General features: G+C 35.5%; 1 protein-coding gene across 1 annotated transcript in view; it reads right to left on the reverse strand.

Annotated features, from left to right (window-relative positions):
- Positions 1–1,817: 1,817 nt before the first annotated feature.
- Positions 1,818–20,295, reverse strand: part of LOC136874178 (uncharacterized) — a 121,194-nt gene continuing 102,716 nt past the window's right edge. The window contains exon 6 of the mRNA XM_067147762.2: positions 1,818–2,895. Coding sequence (XP_067003863.1) covers positions 2,729–2,895 — 167 coding nt within the window. The 3' untranslated portion in view covers positions 1,818–2,728. The remainder of the gene's footprint in view (positions 2,896–20,295) is intronic.

The following is a 20,295-nucleotide window of genomic DNA, read 5'->3' on the forward strand; positions in this document are numbered from 1 at the left end:
GAAAATAATACAGAATAATATTATAATTTTATTCATCCACTCTTATGAAAATACACCAGAAAGGATACTAAAAATAAAAATCATAATTAAAACTTGAAAGCAAAATCAGCATCAACATGTATTAAACTTAAGTTACAGTGATATAATATGCTTGTGTATGTACCACTAACTGCCCAGACAAGGTCCTAAGTGGACCTCTCTTTGTTATCTTAGAACAAAATCACTGCTCAAGAAAATGTACTGAGAAAAATTCTACACTTCACAAAATAAAATAAAAAATTTATCAGACACGTATTACTTTGGGTACAATTAATTACTCACTGCCTGCTAATATTCACAGCAGTCTTAGAATCAGTTTAAAAAAAGTCCATTATTCAAAATCCTATAACTTATCTTATATCTATCATAGTGTTATAAAAGATCTATTGACTGTTTTATTCAGTACTTTTCCTCTCATTTAAACAGATCATAGCAAAATTTAAAAATATACGTTATATATTGGAGAGAATATTTTCTATAAAAATGCAAACACACAACACATACCTGGTTTGAAGCATTATTAAAATTTTCATAAACAGCATTCAGAAAAGTTGCATTTTAATCATACCTTTCATAATGTAGCATTAAAAATGTTAAAAAAATAATGTTTTCTGAATATATCATAAAAATACATTAGGTGTAATCACAAATTTTTTATTCGCAATTTCTAACATTGTAATGAAGCTCTGGAATTATTTCTAATCCTATGCTCTCAACAAGATGACTTATGGACATCAAATCAGCTTTCAACTGAAATAATGATATTTGAACAAGGTATCAGACATTCACTCTGCCATGAATTTTTTGGTCTCTGTGCACCTGAGTATTTTCATGTCTTCTGTTATCGAAAAGCATACTCTTCAAGAATATTTCTTATTCTGGCTAGTTTTAAGATGTAAGGAAAGTACCTTAATTTAAAGTGCCATGAAATGCCAAGCATGAAGCAAAATCATTACATTTATGACAAAGTTCTGCTATGCATGTAAACACTGTAAGAAGATCCAGATACAAACAAAAGAAGCATAGCTTTCGCAGTGATTAGAATGTGAAGCCTCAAAAATGCTGTAATACTCACATCAACATCACTGTTCTCTACAGATTGCTTATTGCAGAGAGCTTTTTATATAATATCACAAATGTCCATGTATCTATCGTAATTATTACAATTTTTTTTATTGTTTTCACTCATCATCCTTCTGTTTATATCAAATGTCGATTTTGTTCTGGATGACTCAATGTGTACATGCTATTTGCTTTGTACTTCTTTGGTAAGCATTGCTGAGAGACAGCCTTGAATTCAAGGAAGCAATTAAAATTAACATTACATATAACTTTCTGCTGAGCAACAACAATAGCAATTTTTGAAAAGAAAAACTTTTTCTCAAAAATTCTTAAATCAATTCAAAGCTAACCAGAAAAGAAGGTTGACATTTATCTCCAGAAATTATCTACTTAAATACAATAATTTAATAGGCCTAGATATCAAAAGTCGCAAAGAACATGTCGCTAAATTTGCTACAAGATACTGATCATGCTCAACAATCTTGTATGAAGAATTTAGTGAACTAAGGAATTACAATAAATGAATAAATCTCTGAACTTGAGGAGATGGAAAACTTTTGCAATATTCATTATCCTAAAATAAAAAGAAATATTGACTACGATAGGTTACAGTAGTGAATCACATGTTACTTGTTTTATGTGTTCTATGAAGTAATGAATAACAGAGGCACTTTCTCTCCTATGAAGGTAGGAATTGATAGAAATACTAAGCAATACTCAACAGAAGTCAAAATGTATGTATATTAAAATATATTGAAGAATATGGAAAAAGCACACTTTTCTGATTTTTTTATATTGCAAATATGATACTCTGATGTTGCTTAGAGTAGTATTCAACTCTCATCATGTGACAGAAGGGACCTGAAGTAATGAACAAACTTTGTATTAAAAACAGAGGTGATTCCATTTGTTACATGAAAGCCAAGACAGTAAAAATAACTCAAAGATTCCTTACAACCTACATTTTAATAATGCTACAACCTCTTCATTTAAAGCAAAGCAAATAAAAACAATTATACAGGCATAATATTAAAATATTACAAAAGATTGAGGAATATATAAGATTCAGAGATTTACTGTAAAATATTAATATAATGTTTTACAAAAAATTGAGGGAGACCAAGTGCCATAATCATCAAGAATAAAAGAACCGGTGTAAAGAAAACGCAGAGAAGAGCTATTTAATAACCACTAAATTTCAGCTAGTACTGAAAATAGGTCTTGCCTTCCTGCTGTTTCCCAATGCTACAAATGTCTGGGATGGTACCAGGAGATATGAACAAACATGAGTGTGATACAAATCCTGCCATGAAAAAATGTGAAGGACTTCAGCTACAGAATTTTACAGAATGGTCCAAAACATAATTGCAGGTTCAAGCAAAGCAAGCTTGTATGTCATTGTTGATATTGTGATCATAGCCCTGGGCATTTGAGGGTATATTAAAGAGCTCGTTTTATAGGAGTAAGCAACCTACATCTTTATGGTTCCTCTTTAAAGCAAGAACAAAGGTGATAAAAATGTTCGGTCCCATTCTACATGTCAACAGGTTCTGAATGTGAATACACCCAACATCTTAATTTGTATGCTTAAAAGAGATGTGGCACTTAGTAAAAGAATTACAATGTCTTATGCATCTTTATTATCCAACCTTTCGTACTCAGGGGGACGATAATCAGTAATGATGCTGTCCAATGGCTTAGGAAGTTCCAACAGAACATTCTGTTCAACAGTCGGAGTATCACGTAGTTCCTGAAAGCAACTCAATACACACAACCAGATGTAGAGCTGAAAACCTGAAAAAAAGAAAAAGAAAAAAATTGATGAATATAATAATAAACTCATCCACTGGTTACATTAACCCTTGAACGTAAGTAATGGAGCAAACAAGTGCAAATCAAGTCATACACAGAAAGACATCTTGTGTTCCTGTTCTTTTACCACTTGAATTCACTGTTTCTCTCTTTCCTCTCCCTATGTTTATCTGGCTTTCTTCTAATTGCACACTTACCACACCAAGACTTAAGATCTGTAATGATGGTCCCTCAATGAGTATTGATGTCCATCCTCCTAATGACGCTGTGGGGCAGAAACAAGCTCATTGGGGAATGACAGGAAACAGATGTAGAGAACTGAGATTAATGAGGAGATTGTCTTAGTCTTTTGTGCTTTCCTTCTATTCCTCCCTGTTCCCACACTGACCTGACATTGCGTTTCTCTTATTTCACGTTCTTTTCAATGCTCCTATACAAGGACTGTAAATAAAACAGTGGCATTATTGTTAGAACACAATATTTAATCCCTTAACTGAGCATATATTTTCCACATGTTGCGCATCTTTCAGAAATTCAGATAATTTTTCATCACTAAGAAAATGTTCAAATATTGTCAGTAGTTCAGGATTATCCCCAAAGTTAGCAGGAATCCCCTTATTGCCAGTAAAATCAAATCTGTTGCATGGCCCTCCAAACATAACCCAGTCTGTCTGAACGTCTTCAATTTCTTCACATTCATGCCTGTATTGTGGAATTCATAATTTGATTCAGAAGAATAACTGTCACTTTCATTTTCACTTTCACTGCAAAGCAAGAGCATTCGCTCAATAACACTGCTAAATTACTTTGTTTGTTTACACTTCGGGATTTTAGCGCAGATGCCATATTGCATCGACTGCTGACCACACGGAAAACATGTGTGAATGGACACATGAATTCTACACGGAATACGATATTCCATGGAAATAAAATGTAGTACTTCATTGCAAAATAAGGCCAATAGATGTCAGAAGTATCTATAAACTTCTGACGTTTATAAGCAGTTGACACAATGTGTAACAAACACACAAACTTGGATGACGCTTATAAGCGGTTCACGCAACTTGCAAATAATTACCTTGAAGCTTATAAGCGGTTAACGCTAAGAAGGGGTTAGCAAACTACCTAACAAGTACAATTGTATTACAATCTTTCAATGTTGTCACCGACAAAGTCTATTACCTTTCGCCAAATGTTGGGAAGCCATTGGGAACCACTAAAGTGGCCCCAGGGGCTCTCAACTTGGGAGCGTGGGCTGGCGACCACGGGGCCCTTAGCTCAGTCCTGAGATTGCCTACATTTACTTGTGCCAGGCTCCTAACTTTCATCTATCCTATCCGATCTCCCTTGGTCAACTCTTGTTCTTTTTCGACCCCAATGGTATTACAGCACTCAAGGTCTAGGGAGTCTTTCATTTTCACGCCCTTCTTTCTATGACATATACCTTCAGTTTTTCAAGAGTATCTCTGATTAATGTTGTGCCCGTTCGCATCTCGTAGACCAACAACAAAATGGCGGCGTAGGAAGGTATGGCCCATGCGATCTACTAAGGCAATGAACTTCGTATCAATGCAACGTATAGGAGGCTATGTACGTCACGGAAAGGATAGGTTTCGAAGACACTGGAGAACAGTAGAGGCTCATTTGAATTGTTTTTAAAAAAATATAGCAGCGGGTGAATTGTTTAACGAGACTCTAAAAAATTACTTTCATGTAGACAAGACGCAGATGCGAGCAGACCTACATATTCCAAGAATAGATTTGCCTACTGAAGAAGAATATTAATTATATATATTCGCAACAGCATATAATTAAAGTATTCATCGCTGTATGCCAGTAGATGAGCCGATAAAGAAATATAAATATATAAATTTTGGAGATATACGACGGATTTGGAATATCAAGTAGCAACGTAACGATCGAAAGATTCACAATTGAAATATCAAAGAGGTTCAACCTTTTCAATACAAAACGTGTTGTATAAGAAGTTCACAACATAATATTTATTGAATAATAAGGACCGGTTTCGACGCTCACTGCGTCATCATCAGCTAACAAAGATCAACAAATAGGCAAAGTACATGTCATGAATGATTTACATTAATAACTCTTGTATGGCTGAATACAAATGGTGGACTGCTTTGTCATAAAAGCTAGGAGAAACTTGAGTAAAATATGATAATGTGATGTGACACATAAAACATAGTGGTTTGATGGGTAAAAATTATGCATAAAATTGAACTGATGCTATGAGCATGAGAGTCTGAATATGGTGATAAAACTATGTGGTAAAAATAATATAATGGTAAAATTGTCCACTCTTCTGTTGTTCACTTCAGGCACATAAGTCCAGGTCCGATGTTATATAGTCAAACCAATAAAAAATTTTTGTCGAGGCCGGGACACCTGATGTTGGGCGATTGAATAAGGTTGCTCTTCAAATTAGTCTCAGCTCAACAGGGTAGTGAATCTTTAAGAGAGGAAAGAAAAACTAAGTTAGTGAAATGGAAGTCTAAATCGAGTTCGGTCAAGGGTGATAGAATATGAGACTCACCTTGTTTGGCGTGCTGAGTGTGTGGTGTAAGAAGAGTTCTGGACTAGTGAGAAGGTGTGACTGAGTAGCGAAGTTAGAGTGAGAGGGGTGGGGAGGGGAAGTGGAGAGGAGAGGGGTAGGGAGGCGGAGTTTAAGGTGGGTCAGGAGGGCGGAGTGGCAGTGGTGTGGGACGTAAAAGAGTACTGTGGAGAGCGTGAAAGATCGATTTTTCTCTCGTGGTTTTTATACCTCTAAAGACTTCTATTAGGTAGTCGAAAAGAATGCTGGATTTTTCTGAGATTTCGTTAAGATTTAAGTTAGGGTTAAAAAATTGGTCTAGGTGAATAAAACAGTTCTCCGTAACGTCGAGTAAAGGGCCTTTATTTATGTTTTTGAGAATTTCTAGGTCTTGTTCTATGGTGGTAAAATTATGCTTTAAGTCATGTATATGTTGGCCTATTGCGGAAAATCTATTATATCTGATGGCATTAACGTGTTCTAAGTATCTAACTTTGAAGCTGCGCCCGGTCTGTCCGACATATGAGGAAAGACAGTTATTGCATTGAAAACGGTAAACACCTGACATTGCATAAGTGTCAGACCTGTTAACTGATTTGGAATTGTGAACTATATCTATGTTTCTATTGCTGGTTCTGTAAGAAATTTTAATATTATGTTTCTTGAAAATATTCGTTACACTGTGTATATTTTCATTAAAGGTGAAGGTGGCGAATAGGGCAGGGTTATGTCTTTCTTTGGTTAATGTTGACTTCAGTCTATGTTTACATTTGTTAATGATGCGTTCTATGAATGAGGCATTATAACCGTTAAATTTAGCAATGGCCCGAATGGTGTTCAATTCCTTCTTTAGGTTTTCCTTGGATAAGGGTATTTTTAGTGCACGGTCTACCATGCTATAGTAAGTGGCACATTTATGTGCATGTGGATGTGTAGAGTCGTTTCTGATAGTGGTCGCTGTTTGGGTTGGTTTTCTGTAGATATTGTATTCTAAAGAAGAAGGATGTCGTTTAATTGTAAGGTCTAAAAAATTGATCGAGTAATTGGACTCAGATTCTAATGTGAATTTTATATTAGGATCAATCTTGTTTAAGTTATTAAGAGTAGTGGCTGCATTAACCGTTCTATCATCTAGAATAACTAGAGTATCATCAACATACCTAGACCAGAAGTGTATATTTGAAAAAGTGTTACTGGTGTTAATTGCAGTGTCTTCTAGGAAATCTATGTAAATTTCAGCCAAAATTCCTGAGGCCGGCGACCCCATAGCCAGTCCATCTTGTTGGTAAATGCATTTATCAAATGCGAAATAGTTGTTATGTATTACGAGTTTTAGGACCTGCATAAAGTCTTGGATCTCTAGTTTACTTAGCCCACTATATGTTTTTAGGTTTTTTAGTATTATGGGAAGGAGTTTTTTGGTGTTGATACTGGGATACATATTATTGATATCGAATGAGTGAAGGGTATGAAATGGCAGTATTTCAAATTTATTCAGTTTTTCAATTAGTTCGATGGTGTTTTTTACGGATTTTTTCGACTGAAATTTATAGTTTCTACTAAGAAATTTTTGTATGAATTGGGCCAGTTTATATAATGGGCTAGGTCTGTAGTTAATGATGGGGCGTATGGGGACGTCGGTCTTATGGATTTTGGGGAGAGCTTTAGCGGTAGGCAGGCCGGGATTCATATTAATTAATCTCGTTTTTTCATGTTCTGTAAAAAGGAATGATGTATTTTTTAAAGTTTGTTTTAGGAGACGTTGGATTTGCTGTGTCGGATCTTTTTTGACTAAGGAGAAAGAACCAGTATTGAAAAAACTTTTTGTTTTTTCGATATAATCGTTTTTATCCATGATGACCGTTGTATTACCCTTGTCAGCTTTTGTGATGATAAGGTTATGAACTTTAATTTTATCCGCGAGTTTTTTAATGTGTTCTCGTTCTGCAAAGATTTTTTTATGTGAAATAATATTAGTAGCAGTTGTCCTGTTTTTTAGGTTATTGATTTTGTTTAAAGTTCGTTTGACCTCGAATCTAACCTCATCTTGTGCATCTAAAGGTATTTTATTTATGGCTGTTTCGGATTCTATGACTAGTGTGGTAGCGATGTTAACTTTATTTGAATTGGGCCAATTGTGTTTTGGTCCTTTTTCGAGGATCTCGTTATCCTTGTCCGAAAGTGTTATTTCTGTTAAGTTAACTACTGGGGGATGGAAATGTTCTATTAAAGACTCTAGGTTACGGGTACTCGATTCGTTAGGAAATGCTGTAGTTGGACTATTCAGCCTTGCGTTATTTTTAAGGTTGTTGAGTTTCTTCTCATGTGTTACTTGTTTTTGTTCAAGTATGTAGAACAGTTTGTCCGCAATTTTACTTTGGAAAATATTCCATTGGGCTTTAGAAAGTAAATGTGCTGTCTCAAGGTGCGTCTCATATAGTTTGTTATTTAAAAAAGATTTTTTCTTGTATAAAAATCTTATTTCATTCTTAAGCCAGATTTTATTTACCTTGGCTTGGGTTTTCGAGTGTTGAGGAGATTTTCGTTGCGTTTTTTTCGAGTTATTTTTAAGAAAGTTCGGAGTTAAATTGTATAATAAACATTGTTTTAAGAAACGAATGTCCTTGCCCAGTTTTGCGATCTTTATTCTAAGGCCCATGTATTGATGGGCTTTAAATTTTGCTTGGTTAGCTTTGTCATTATAAGTTAAAAACTTCATTTTCCCGTATTGAACTGAGATTCACAATTGAAATATCAAAGAGGTTCAACCTTTTCAATACAAAACGTGTTGTATAAGAAGTTCACAACATAATATTTATTGAATAATAAGGACCGGTTTCGACGCTCACTGCGTCATCATCAGCTAACAAAGATCAACAAATAGGCAAAGTACATGTCATGAATGATTTACATTAATAACTCTTGTATGGCTGAATACAAATGGTGGACTGCTTTGTCATAAAAGCTAGGAGAAACTTGAGTAAAATATGATAATGTGATGTGACACATAAAACATAGTGGTTTGATGGGTAAAAATTATGCATAAAATTGAACTGATGCTATGAGCATGAGAGTCTGAATATGGTGATAAAACTATGTGGTAAAAATAATATAATGGTAAAATTGTCCACTCTTCTGTTGTTCACTTCAGGCACATAAGTCCAGGTCCGATGTTATATAGTCAAACCAATAAAAAATTTTTGTCGAGGCCGGGACACCTGATGTTGGGCGATTGAATAAGGTTGCTCTTCAAATTAGTCTCAGCTCAACAGGGTAGTGAATCTTTAAGAGAGGAAAGAAAAACTAAGTTAGTGAAATGGAAGTCTAAATCGAGTTCGGTCAAGGGTGATAGAATATGAGACTCACCTTGTTTGGCGTGCTGAGTGTGTGGTGTAAGAAGAGTTCTGGACTAGTGAGAAGGTGTGACTGAGTAGCGAAGTTAGAGTGAGAGGGGTGGGGAGGGGAAGTGGAGAGGAGAGGGGTAGGGAGGCGGAGTTTAAGGTGGGTCAGGAGGGCGGAGTGGCAGTGGTGTGGGACGTAAAAGAGTACTGTGGAGAGCGTGAAAGATCGATTTTTCTCTCGTGGTTTTTATACCTCTAAAGACTTCTATTAGGTAGTCGAAAAGAATGCTGGATTTTTCTGAGATTTCGTTAAGATTTAAGTTAGGGTTAAAAAATTGGTCTAGGTGAATAAAACAGTTCTCCGTAACGTCGAGTAAAGGGCCTTTATTTATGTTTTTGAGAATTTCTAGGTCTTGTTCTATGGTGGTAAAATTATGCTTTAAGTCATGTATATGTTGGCCTATTGCGGAAAATCTATTATATCTGATGGCATTAACGTGTTCTAAGTATCTAACTTTGAAGCTGCGCCCGGTCTGTCCGACATATGAGGAAAGACAGTTATTGCATTGAAAACGGTAAACACCTGACATTGCATAAGTGTCAGACCTGTTAACTGATTTGGAATTGTGAACTATATCTATGTTTCTATTGCTGGTTCTGTAAGAAATTTTAATATTATGTTTCTTGAAAATATTCGTTACACTGTGTATATTTTCATTAAAGGTGAAGGTGGCGAATAGGGCAGGGTTATGTCTTTCTTTGGTTAATGTTGACTTCAGTCTATGTTTACATTTGTTAATGATGCGTTCTATGAATGAGGCATTATAACCGTTAAATTTAGCAATGGCCCGAATGGTGTTCAATTCCTTCTTTAGGTTTTCCTTGGATAAGGGTATTTTTAGTGCACGGTCTACCATGCTATAGTAAGTGGCACATTTATGTGCATGTGGATGTGTAGAGTCGTTTCTGATAGTGGTCGCTGTTTGGGTTGGTTTTCTGTAGATATTGTATTCTAAAGAAGAAGGATGTCGTTTAATTGTAAGGTCTAAAAAATTGATCGAGTAATTGGACTCAGATTCTAATGTGAATTTTATATTAGGATCAATCTTGTTTAAGTTATTAAGAGTAGTGGCTGCATTAACCGTTCTATCATCTAGAATAACTAGAGTATCATCAACGTACCTAGACCAGAAGTGTATATTTGAAAAAGTGTTACTGGTGTTAATTGCAGTGTCTTCTAGGAAATCTATGTAAATTTCAGCCAAAATTCCTGAGGCCGGCCACTTACTATAGCATGGTAGACCGTGCACTAAAAATACCCTTATCCAAGGAAAACCTAAAGAAGGAATTGAACACCATTCGGGCCATTGCTAAATTTAACGGTTATAATGCCTCATTCATAGAACGCATCATTAACAAATGTAAACATAGACTGAAGTCAACATTAACCAAAGAAAGACATAACCCTGCCCTATTCGCCACCTTCACCTTTAATGAAAATATACACAGTGTAACGAATATTTTCAAGAAACATAATATTAAAATTTCTTACAGAACCAGCAATAGAAACATAGATATAGTTCACAATTCCAAATCAGTTAACAGGTCTGACACTTATGCAATGTCAGGTGTTTACCGTTTTCAATGCAATAACTGTCTTTCCTCATATGTCGGACAGACCGGGCGCAGCTTCAAAGTTAGATACTTAGAACACGTTAATGCCATCAGATATAATAGATTTTCCGCAATAGGCCAACATATACATGACTTAAAGCATAATTTTACCACCATAGAACAAGACCTAGAAATTCTCAAAAACATAAATAAAGGCCCTTTACTCGACGTTACGGAGAACTGTTTTATTCACCTAGACCAATTTTTTAACCCTAACTTAAATCTTAACGAAATCTCAGAAAAATCCAGCATTCTTTTCGACTACCTAATAGAAGTCTTTAGAGGTATAAAAACCACGAGAGAAAAATCGATCTTTCACGCTCTCCACAGTACTCTTTTACGTCCCACACCACTGCCACTCCGCCCTCCTGACCCACCTTAAACTCCGCCTCCCTACCCCTCTCCTCTCCACTTCCCCTCCCCACCCCTCTCACTCTAACTTCGCTACTCAGTCACACCTTCTCACTAGTCCAGAACTCTTCTTACACCACACACTCAGCACGCCAAACAAGGTGAGTCTCATATTCTATCACCCTTGACCGAACTCGATTTAGACTTCCATTTCACTAACTTAGTTTTTCTTTCCTCTCTTAAAGATTCACTACCCTGTTGAGCTGAGACTAATTTGAAGAGCAACCTTATTCAATCGCCCAACATCAGGTGTCCCGGCCTCGACAAAAAATTTTTATTGGTTTGACTATATAACATCGGACCTGGACTTATGTGCCTGAAGTGAACAACAGAAGAGTGGACAATTTTACCATTATATTATTTTTACCACATAGTTTTATCACCATATTCAGACTCTCATGCTCATAGCATCAGTTCAATTTTATGCATAATTTTTACCCATCAAACCACTATGTTTTATGTGTCACATCACATTATCATATTTTACTCAAGTTTCTCCTAGCTTTTATGACAAAGCAGTCCACCATTTGTATTCAGCCATACAAGAGTTATTAATGTAAATCATTCATGACATGTACTTTGCCTATTTGTTGATCTTTGTTAGCTGATGATGACGCAGTGAGCGTCGAAACCGGTCCTTATTATTCAATAAATATTATGTTGTGAACTTCTTATACAACACGTTTTGTATTGAAAAGGTTGAACCTCTTTGATATTTCAATTGTGAATCTCAGTTCAATACGGGAAAATGAAGTTTTTAACTTATAATGACAAAGCTAACCAAGCAAAATTTAAAGCCCATCAATACATGGGCCTTAGAATAAAGATCGCAAAACTGGGCAAGGACATTCGTTTCTTAAAACAATGTTTATTATACAATTTAACTCCGAACTTTCTTAAAAATAACTCGAAAAAAACGCAACGAAAATCTCCTCAACACTCGAAAACCCAAGCCAAGGTAAATAAAATCTGGCTTAAGAATGAAATAAGATTTTTATACAAGAAAAAATCTTTTTTAAATAACAAACTATATGAGACGCACCTTGAGACAGCACATTTACTTTCTAAAGCCCAATGGAATATTTTCCAAAGTAAAATTGCGGACAAACTGTTCTACATACTTGAACAAAAACAAGTAACACATGAGAAGAAACTCAACAACCTTAAAAATAACGCAAGGCTGAATAGTCCAACTACAGCATTTCCTAACGAATCGAGTACCCGTAACCTAGAGTCTTTAATAGAACATTTCCATCCCCCAGTAGTTAACTTAACAGAAATAACACTTTCGGACAAGGATAACGAGATCCTCGAAAAAGGACCAAAACACAATTGGCCCAATTCAAATAAAGTTAACATCGCTACCACACTAGTCATAGAATCCGAAACAGCCATAAATAAAATACCTTTAGATGCACAAGATGAGGTTAGATTCGAGGTCAAACGAACTTTAAACAAAATCAATAACCTAAAAAACAGGACAACTGCTACTAATATTATTTCACATAAAAAAATCTTTGCAGAACGAGAACACATTAAAAAACTCGCGGATAAAATTAAAGTTCATAACCTTATCATCACAAAAGCTGACAAGGGTAATACAACGGTCATCATGGATAAAAACGATTATATCGAAAAAACAAAAAGTTTTTTCAATACTGGTTCTTTCTCCTTAGTCAAAAAAGATCCGACACAGCAAATCCAACGTCTCCTAAAACAAACTTTAAAAAATACATCATTCCTTTTTACAGAACATGAAAAAACGAGATTAATTAATATGAATCCCGGCCTGCCTACCGCTAAAGCTCTCCCCAAAATCCATAAGACCGACGTCCCCATACGCCCCATCATTAACTACAGACCTAGCCCATTATATAAACTGGCCCAATTCATACAAAAATTTCTTAGTAGAAACTATAAATTTCAGTCGAAAAAATCCGTAAAAAACACCATCGAACTAATTGAAAAACTGAATAAATTTGAAATACTGCCATTTCATACCCTTCACTCATTCGATATCAATAATATGTATCCCAGTATCAACACCAAAAAACTCCTTCCCATAATACTAAAAAACCTAAAAACATATAGTGGGCTAAGTAAACTAGAGATCCAAGACTTTATGCAGGTCCTAAAACTCGTAATACATAACAACTATTTCGCATTTGATAAATGCATTTACCAACAAGATGGACTGGCTATGGGGTCGCCGGCCTCAGGAATTTTGGCTGAAATTTACATAGATTTCCTAGAAGACACTGCAATTAACACCAGTAACACTTTTTCAAATATACACTTCTGGTCTAGGTATGTTGAAGATACTCTAGTTATTCTAGATGATAGAACGGTTAATGCAGCCACTACTCTTAATAACTTAAACAAGATTGATCCTAATATAAAATTCACATTAGAATCTGAGTCCAATTACTCGATCAATTTTTTAGACCTTACAATTAAACGACATCCTTCTTCTTTAGAATACAATATCTACAGAAAACCAACCCAAACAGCGACCACTATCAGAAACGACTCTACACATCCACATGCACATAAATGTGCCACTTACTATAGCATGGTAGACCGTGCACTAAAAATACCCTTATCCAAGGAAAACCTAAAGAAGGAATTGAACACCATTCGGGCCATTGCTAAATTTAACGGTTATAATGCCTCATTCATAGAACGCATCATTAACAAATGTAAACATAGACTGAAGTCAACATTAACCAAAGAAAGACATAACCCTGCCCTATTCGCCACCTTCACCTTTAATGAAAATATACACAGTGTAACGAATATTTTCAAGAAACATAATATTAAAATTTCTTACAGAACCAGCAATAGAAACATAGATATAGTTCACAATTCCAAATCAGTTAACAGGTCTGACACTTATGCAATGTCAGGTGTTTACCGTTTTCAATGCAATAACTGTCTTTCCTCATATGTCGGACAGACCGGGCGCAGCTTCAAAGTTAGATACTTAGAACACGTTAATGCCATCAGATATAATAGATTTTCCGCAATAGGCCAACATATACATGACTTAAAGCATAATTTTACCACCATAGAACAAGACCTAGAAATTCTCAAAAACATAAATAAAGGCCCTTTACTCGACGTTACGGAGAACTGTTTTATTCACCTAGACCAATTTTTTAACCCTAACTTAAATCTTAACGAAATCTCAGAAAAATCCAGCATTCTTTTCGACTACCTAATAGAAGTCTTTAGAGGTATAAAAACCACGAGAGAAAAATCGATCTTTCACGCTCTCCACAGTACTCTTTTACGTCCCACACCACTGCCACTCCGCCCTCCTGACCCACCTTAAACTCCGCCTCCCTACCCCTCTCCTCTCCACTTCCCCTCCCCACCCCTCTCACTCTAACTTCGCTACTCAGTCACACCTTCTCACTAGTCCAGAACTCTTCTTACACCACACACTCAGCACGCCAAACAAGGTGAGTCTCATATTCTATCACCCTTGACCGAACTCGATTTAGACTTCCATTTCACTAACTTAGTTTTTCTTTCCTCTCTTAAAGATTCACTACCCTGTTGAGCTGAGACTAATTTGAAGAGCAACCTTATTCAATCGCCCAACATCAGGTGTCCCGGCCTCGACAAAAAATTTTTATTGGTTTGACTATATAACATCGGACCTGGACTTATGTGCCTGAAGTGAACAACAGAAGAGTGGACAATTTTACCATTATATTATTTTTACCACATAGTTTTATCACCATATTCAGACTCTCATGCTCATAGCATCAGTTCAATTTTATGCATAATTTTTACCCATCAAACCACTATGTTTTATGTGTCACATCACATTATCATATTTTACTCAAGTTTCTCCTAGCTTTTATGACAAAGCAGTCCACCATTTGTATTCAGCCATACAAGAGTTATTAATGTAAATCATTCATGACATGTACTTTGCCTATTTGTTGATCTTTGTTAGCTGATGATGACGCAGTGAGCGTCGAAACCGGTCCTTATTATTCAATAAATATTATGTTGTGAACTTCTTATACAACACGTTTTGTATTGAAAAGGTTGAACCTCTTTGATATTTCAATTGTGAATCTCAGTTCAATACGGGAAAATGAAGTTTTTAACTTATAACGATCGAAAGAATCGGAATTCACCATTGTGAAATATTTAATAACTACACACGAGAAGAGTATAACTACCGTAGCAGTAAAAAATAATAATTATTTACGGAGAAAACTTTTTACAGAAAGAAAAACTTTAACGATTATTTTAAATAACAGAAAATGCAGAATATCATGACTAATTACTGCGCACAGGGAATTCTTTTCATTGTCAACAGATACATGATGATGACTGTCTGCTAATTCATCAAGATGGACCGAACTGGGGATATGTACCGTCGAATCAGATGACCAGGCGGAGGTTATTGGACAGACCAACCAGTGGAGATGATGACGTTGGATGAGCATCGGCCAGCCGAAAGACCGGATGATACGAAGTGGTCTGACGAGCTATGTAACCAGCAGATGACCGCGAATGTCCAGTTCAGACAGAGATCCAGTTCCAATCTGAGGGTCTAGCAGCAAGTGAAGGACGGAGCAACCACCCGACCAGATGTAGCAACTGACGAGCTAAGTCCATACTTTTCTATAGTAGAGTAGTTTCTTGCAATCTGCACCCTCAATCTATTTTGGCATGTGCTGAGAGTTTGGTGATTTATGAAGTAATTAAGAACGCGTGTGTAATATAAGTAATGTGTGAAATACTTAAGATTTTAAAATTAGATGGAAGTGATGAATTAGAATGACAATATGACATATACTGGATACTGCACTAGCACATCGACAGTGGAAATAATATCCGATAAGAGAAAGGTATGTTACTTGAGTAGAGCTAGAATCAATGAGTCTAAGTTACTAGTAAAGGTTCGATTAATCTCGTTTCACCTGAGTATAGTTTACGTCACGAATTACCTGCGCAATACGATGATCATTGACAAATTAAGTATTCCTTTCGTCAGAGAAAGAGGGCATATGAATTCATATTACTGTTATTAAAAATAGAGGTTATTGACTGCGTATTTTGCTAAGCAATTCTTGAATATTTAGCATATGGTTTCGGAGTTATGGCTATATGCATGCGGCTAAATGGAAGCCGATAGGATGTTAAAGTATTGACGGTAGTGTATTGAAATGTGATTATATATTGATGAATGGTTTAAGTGAAGAGATTTAGTTATGTTCTACGGGAAGTGTAAGAATTGCAATTTGACGTGTTAATGATTTATTAGTAATATAAGGTGAGTTTCTATGCCATGTTTGAAAATATACGTCAAGAAGAGAATTCAGCGCAGATGACCATTTCAAGGTAAGGTAAACATGAATTATGTAGAATTGTGTATCGTGACAGTGATATTGTGTTTGACTTGGGTGAATAACAGGTACTGCGTAAGAGAGAGTGTTCTTATATATGATGCAATAGACTCATGATTGATTATATATCTAGTATTTCATGGAGCGGTGATCTTACAGGTTGATATGAAATACCTGCATTCTATACTATCCATACACGTTCAGTAGCACGTATATAAATGAAATATTGAGACAGTGCAGATCATAAGAGTACATTGAGCCACTAATAGATGAGTGTGTAGATTAGAAACTATTCGAAGAGTTAGTTAGATTTTTTTTATTTCTACTCAGATAAATATGATTTTAACTCAGTATACAAAAATGAAGAATATTACAATGGTTAGTTAGGAGCCAGATATCGTAGGCACGAGGGTGGTATTGCTTTAGCTCGTAAGTCGTTACTTGTTCACACTAGAAAGATATTACCTAACACTCGGAGTTCAAACCTATGAAAGACTTTAACTTAAGAATGGAAGGACGGTGAACACTGCCACAATTTAATACACGCGAAAGTGTATACTTGGGAAACATGTCTCATATGTTGTGAGGATAACTTTAATAATTAACAGAGCAGTATTTACAATATGAAAATTTTATTTGATTCCTTGAATGCTCAATGATCGCAAATATTATTTTAAAAAATGTAATACTTTCGGAACATGGCTACGAAGGTTCACATGTGTATTTATTGGAATTTGAACTTATAAATGAGAGAATGTTAGCATTTTTTTTTAAGTTCCACTATTTTATCTTAAATGAGCCAGCGCTGACTCTAACTTATTTTCAAATGATGAGATAACACGGAATTAATACTACCCAGATTTCACTATATCTCGAACATTAATTTTTGTCAATAAATAATCTTATATATTTTCTTTAGTATGTGACTGAGTTATGATTCCTGTTCTGGTAACGTTTAGAGTTAAGTTAGTTGTTAAGTTTTCTAGATGTAAGCAATCGACAAGTTCTTACAAACGAAATGCGAGATGATTTCTAGATATCGGTCGTCATTCTCGTGGATATTGATACTCCCATCACGAGTACCCCAGCGGCCAATTTCTCTTCCGAAACCACGTTAAATAATTACATATAAAATCTCAGATTTTATGGGCGGAAAAAGGATACCCTGAGAAGAATTAATGAGCTACCGGGATAATCTTGCACTGACCGTTGCAAGAGCGGGTGCAATGTTATACAAAGGATGGTTACCCAGCTGTACTTCCTCCTAAAACAGCAATCACCACCACCACCACCACCTGAGACACAGCATGCATAAGAATAACACCCTCGTAGTTGTATGCCACAATCAGCATAAGCTTCACCCACCTAGGTTTCTGTCGACGTGGCGAACCTGAGAGACACCATTAATTCTGATGTATTCACAAAGACACACACATAATGCTGTCAGTTGTGTACACAATTTTATTCACAAATTATATTTACATCTTCTACATACATGCACTAATGAACTGCCATCCTGAAACAAAACGCTACTACGAAGAATAAGAAGAGACTGCATCAGTTGCATGTAAACTACCAACCCAACAAAATTCACATACTCAACTAAAAACACTGCTAACACGACTTCCTAACAAGGTTCGCTAAAAATAAATCAACTTTCACTCACAAGACTGCCTCTTTATATACGTTGCCTGGCCAGGATTCTAGAAGAATATGACACAGCATGTTTTCTCGTAATTTCGAGAATCTCCAATAACCTATTTACAATTAAAATAATTTTCTATAACACTCTAGTGCCAACGATTCGTTATTCTGGATATTACAGTGTGTTGCACAGTATTGCAGTGGATTATACATCATATTTACAGGTAATAAGAAATTATATACTATTAATTACATGTCCTTACAATAAATAAATTCATATATATATATATATATATATATATATATATATATATATATACACACACACAGCAGATGTTTCATGACATAACCTCACAAATAATACAATCAAATCAAATCAAATCAAATCAAATCAAAATCTCTTTATTTGCAAATGAGGTGTCTACCTCGGTGGCAAATGGTACACTAAAATACATTATTGTCAAGCACTAAATTTTAAATTAACAGGAGACGAAGAAAATTTTCCTAGAATACAATATTATACAATTTACGCTAATAATTTTTTCTATTAAAGACACACATCATCCTTCATAAATTTATATTGTTTACAAAATTCTACTTATAATATCTTACAATATACAGTACGGTATGTGAAATTACTTCTAATAATACTATACAACTGGTATAAGATTAAAATTAACATTGAATATATTTACATATTTATATTTTACCCATTTTAGAACCTAAGTAGCATAATCATGATTATACCAAATAAAGTTCATACATAAGTACATAAATAATAATAATAATGAGAATTCGAGCTCGATATTTGCATTATTTACCCATGGGTTAAAGAATATTGTTTCCAAGTTATATTAGTCTATTATACATGCGTCAACAGCTACGTGACACAAACTGGATAGCCAACTCGCTCTGAAAATCCAGTATAAAAATCTCCAAAACATTTGTCTCTCGCCATAGGATGAAGGTTGGGAATATGCGGTAAATAACTGTGTAAATGACTTTTCCAGTGCCTTTTTCTCTATATCACTCCTTTTCCTTTGTACTGGTAAAAATTACGATACCAGCTGTTGCTGCACTGCCTTGCAGGTTGCAGTCGATGATAAAGTTTCATGAGGGACAGCTACATGTGATGGCACTTACAATGGCTTTTCAGGACCTGATACTTGAGTACGATGTACATTAATGAAGACTACATTAACCAGTTGAATTTTTAAAATTATTATTAACAGGCCTATTATTATTGTACCTTCTTACAACGCGTTTCTAAGAAATCATTTTCCTGTAATAATACAAAGCACTTCGAATAACTGAGGAATATCTGTAACTGGTCAGCAAATAACAGTGTAGGAATATTAGTACTGCCTCTAAATTGTTACAAAATTATCACTCGTGCCTGCGCAGGAGTGCTGCTATGCTTTCTAATATCCGTTAGCCAATCAGAAACTCCTATCCTCCCCTTGGTTTCGTTCAGACAGTTACTTTTGCATTAGGGTCTCCGTTGGAACATAATATTTCTGGAACAGCGTACACTGATGGAATAGGATACAGTACCATGTTACGATATGTAATTCCCATCTCTAGAGGCCAGTGACCAGGCCCTTCCAAATTCAAGGTTTCTTCTAGGTTTACCAGGTTGTAAATCGTGATTCTTCCTGTTTCTTTTCTAGTTATATCCCACACATCTCCATGTTAATTGCCAAATTATAATGTTGAAATTTACGCAGTGCTAATTATAAGATTCAGCAAGTTTACTGTAAATATGAAATTGTAATTACTTTCCACTCACGGGGTAAAGGTGTGTGTGTGTGTGTGTGTGTGTGTGTGTGCGTGCGTGTGTGTGTGATTAGCTCAGTGGCTTAGCAGCTGGCTTCACACCCAGAAGGGTGAGGCTCGAAACCCGGTCGGTCCTCGGCAAGATTTTCATTTCAAGAATCACATAGCATCAGGAAGGGTATCTGGTCTTAAACCTCCCGGCCAAAACCAAAATGAGCCTGGGAGGCTCCAGAGACCCCAGAAATAATAATAATAATAATAATCATAATAATAATTAATAATAATAATAATAATAATAACAAGTCACAATCAGTATGCCCATTTTATCTGAATAAGTCACAACCAGTATGCCCATTTTATGTGAATAAGTCACAACAAGTATGCTTATTTTATCTGAATAAGTCACAACCAGTATGCCCATTTTATGTGAATAAGTCACACAACCAGTATGCCCATTTTATCTTAATAAGTCACAGCCAGTATGCCCATTTTATCTGAATAAGTCACAGCCGGTGTGCCTATTTTATCTGAACAAGTCACAACCAGTATGCCCATTTTATCTGAATAAGTCACAACCAGTATGCCTATTTTATCTGAATAAGTCACAACCAGT

This window comes from Anabrus simplex, chromosome 5 (assembly GCF_040414725.1).
Source record: "Anabrus simplex isolate iqAnaSimp1 chromosome 5, ASM4041472v1, whole genome shotgun sequence".
In the NCBI taxonomy this organism is placed as follows: Eukaryota; Metazoa; Arthropoda; class Insecta; order Orthoptera; family Tettigoniidae; genus Anabrus; species Anabrus simplex.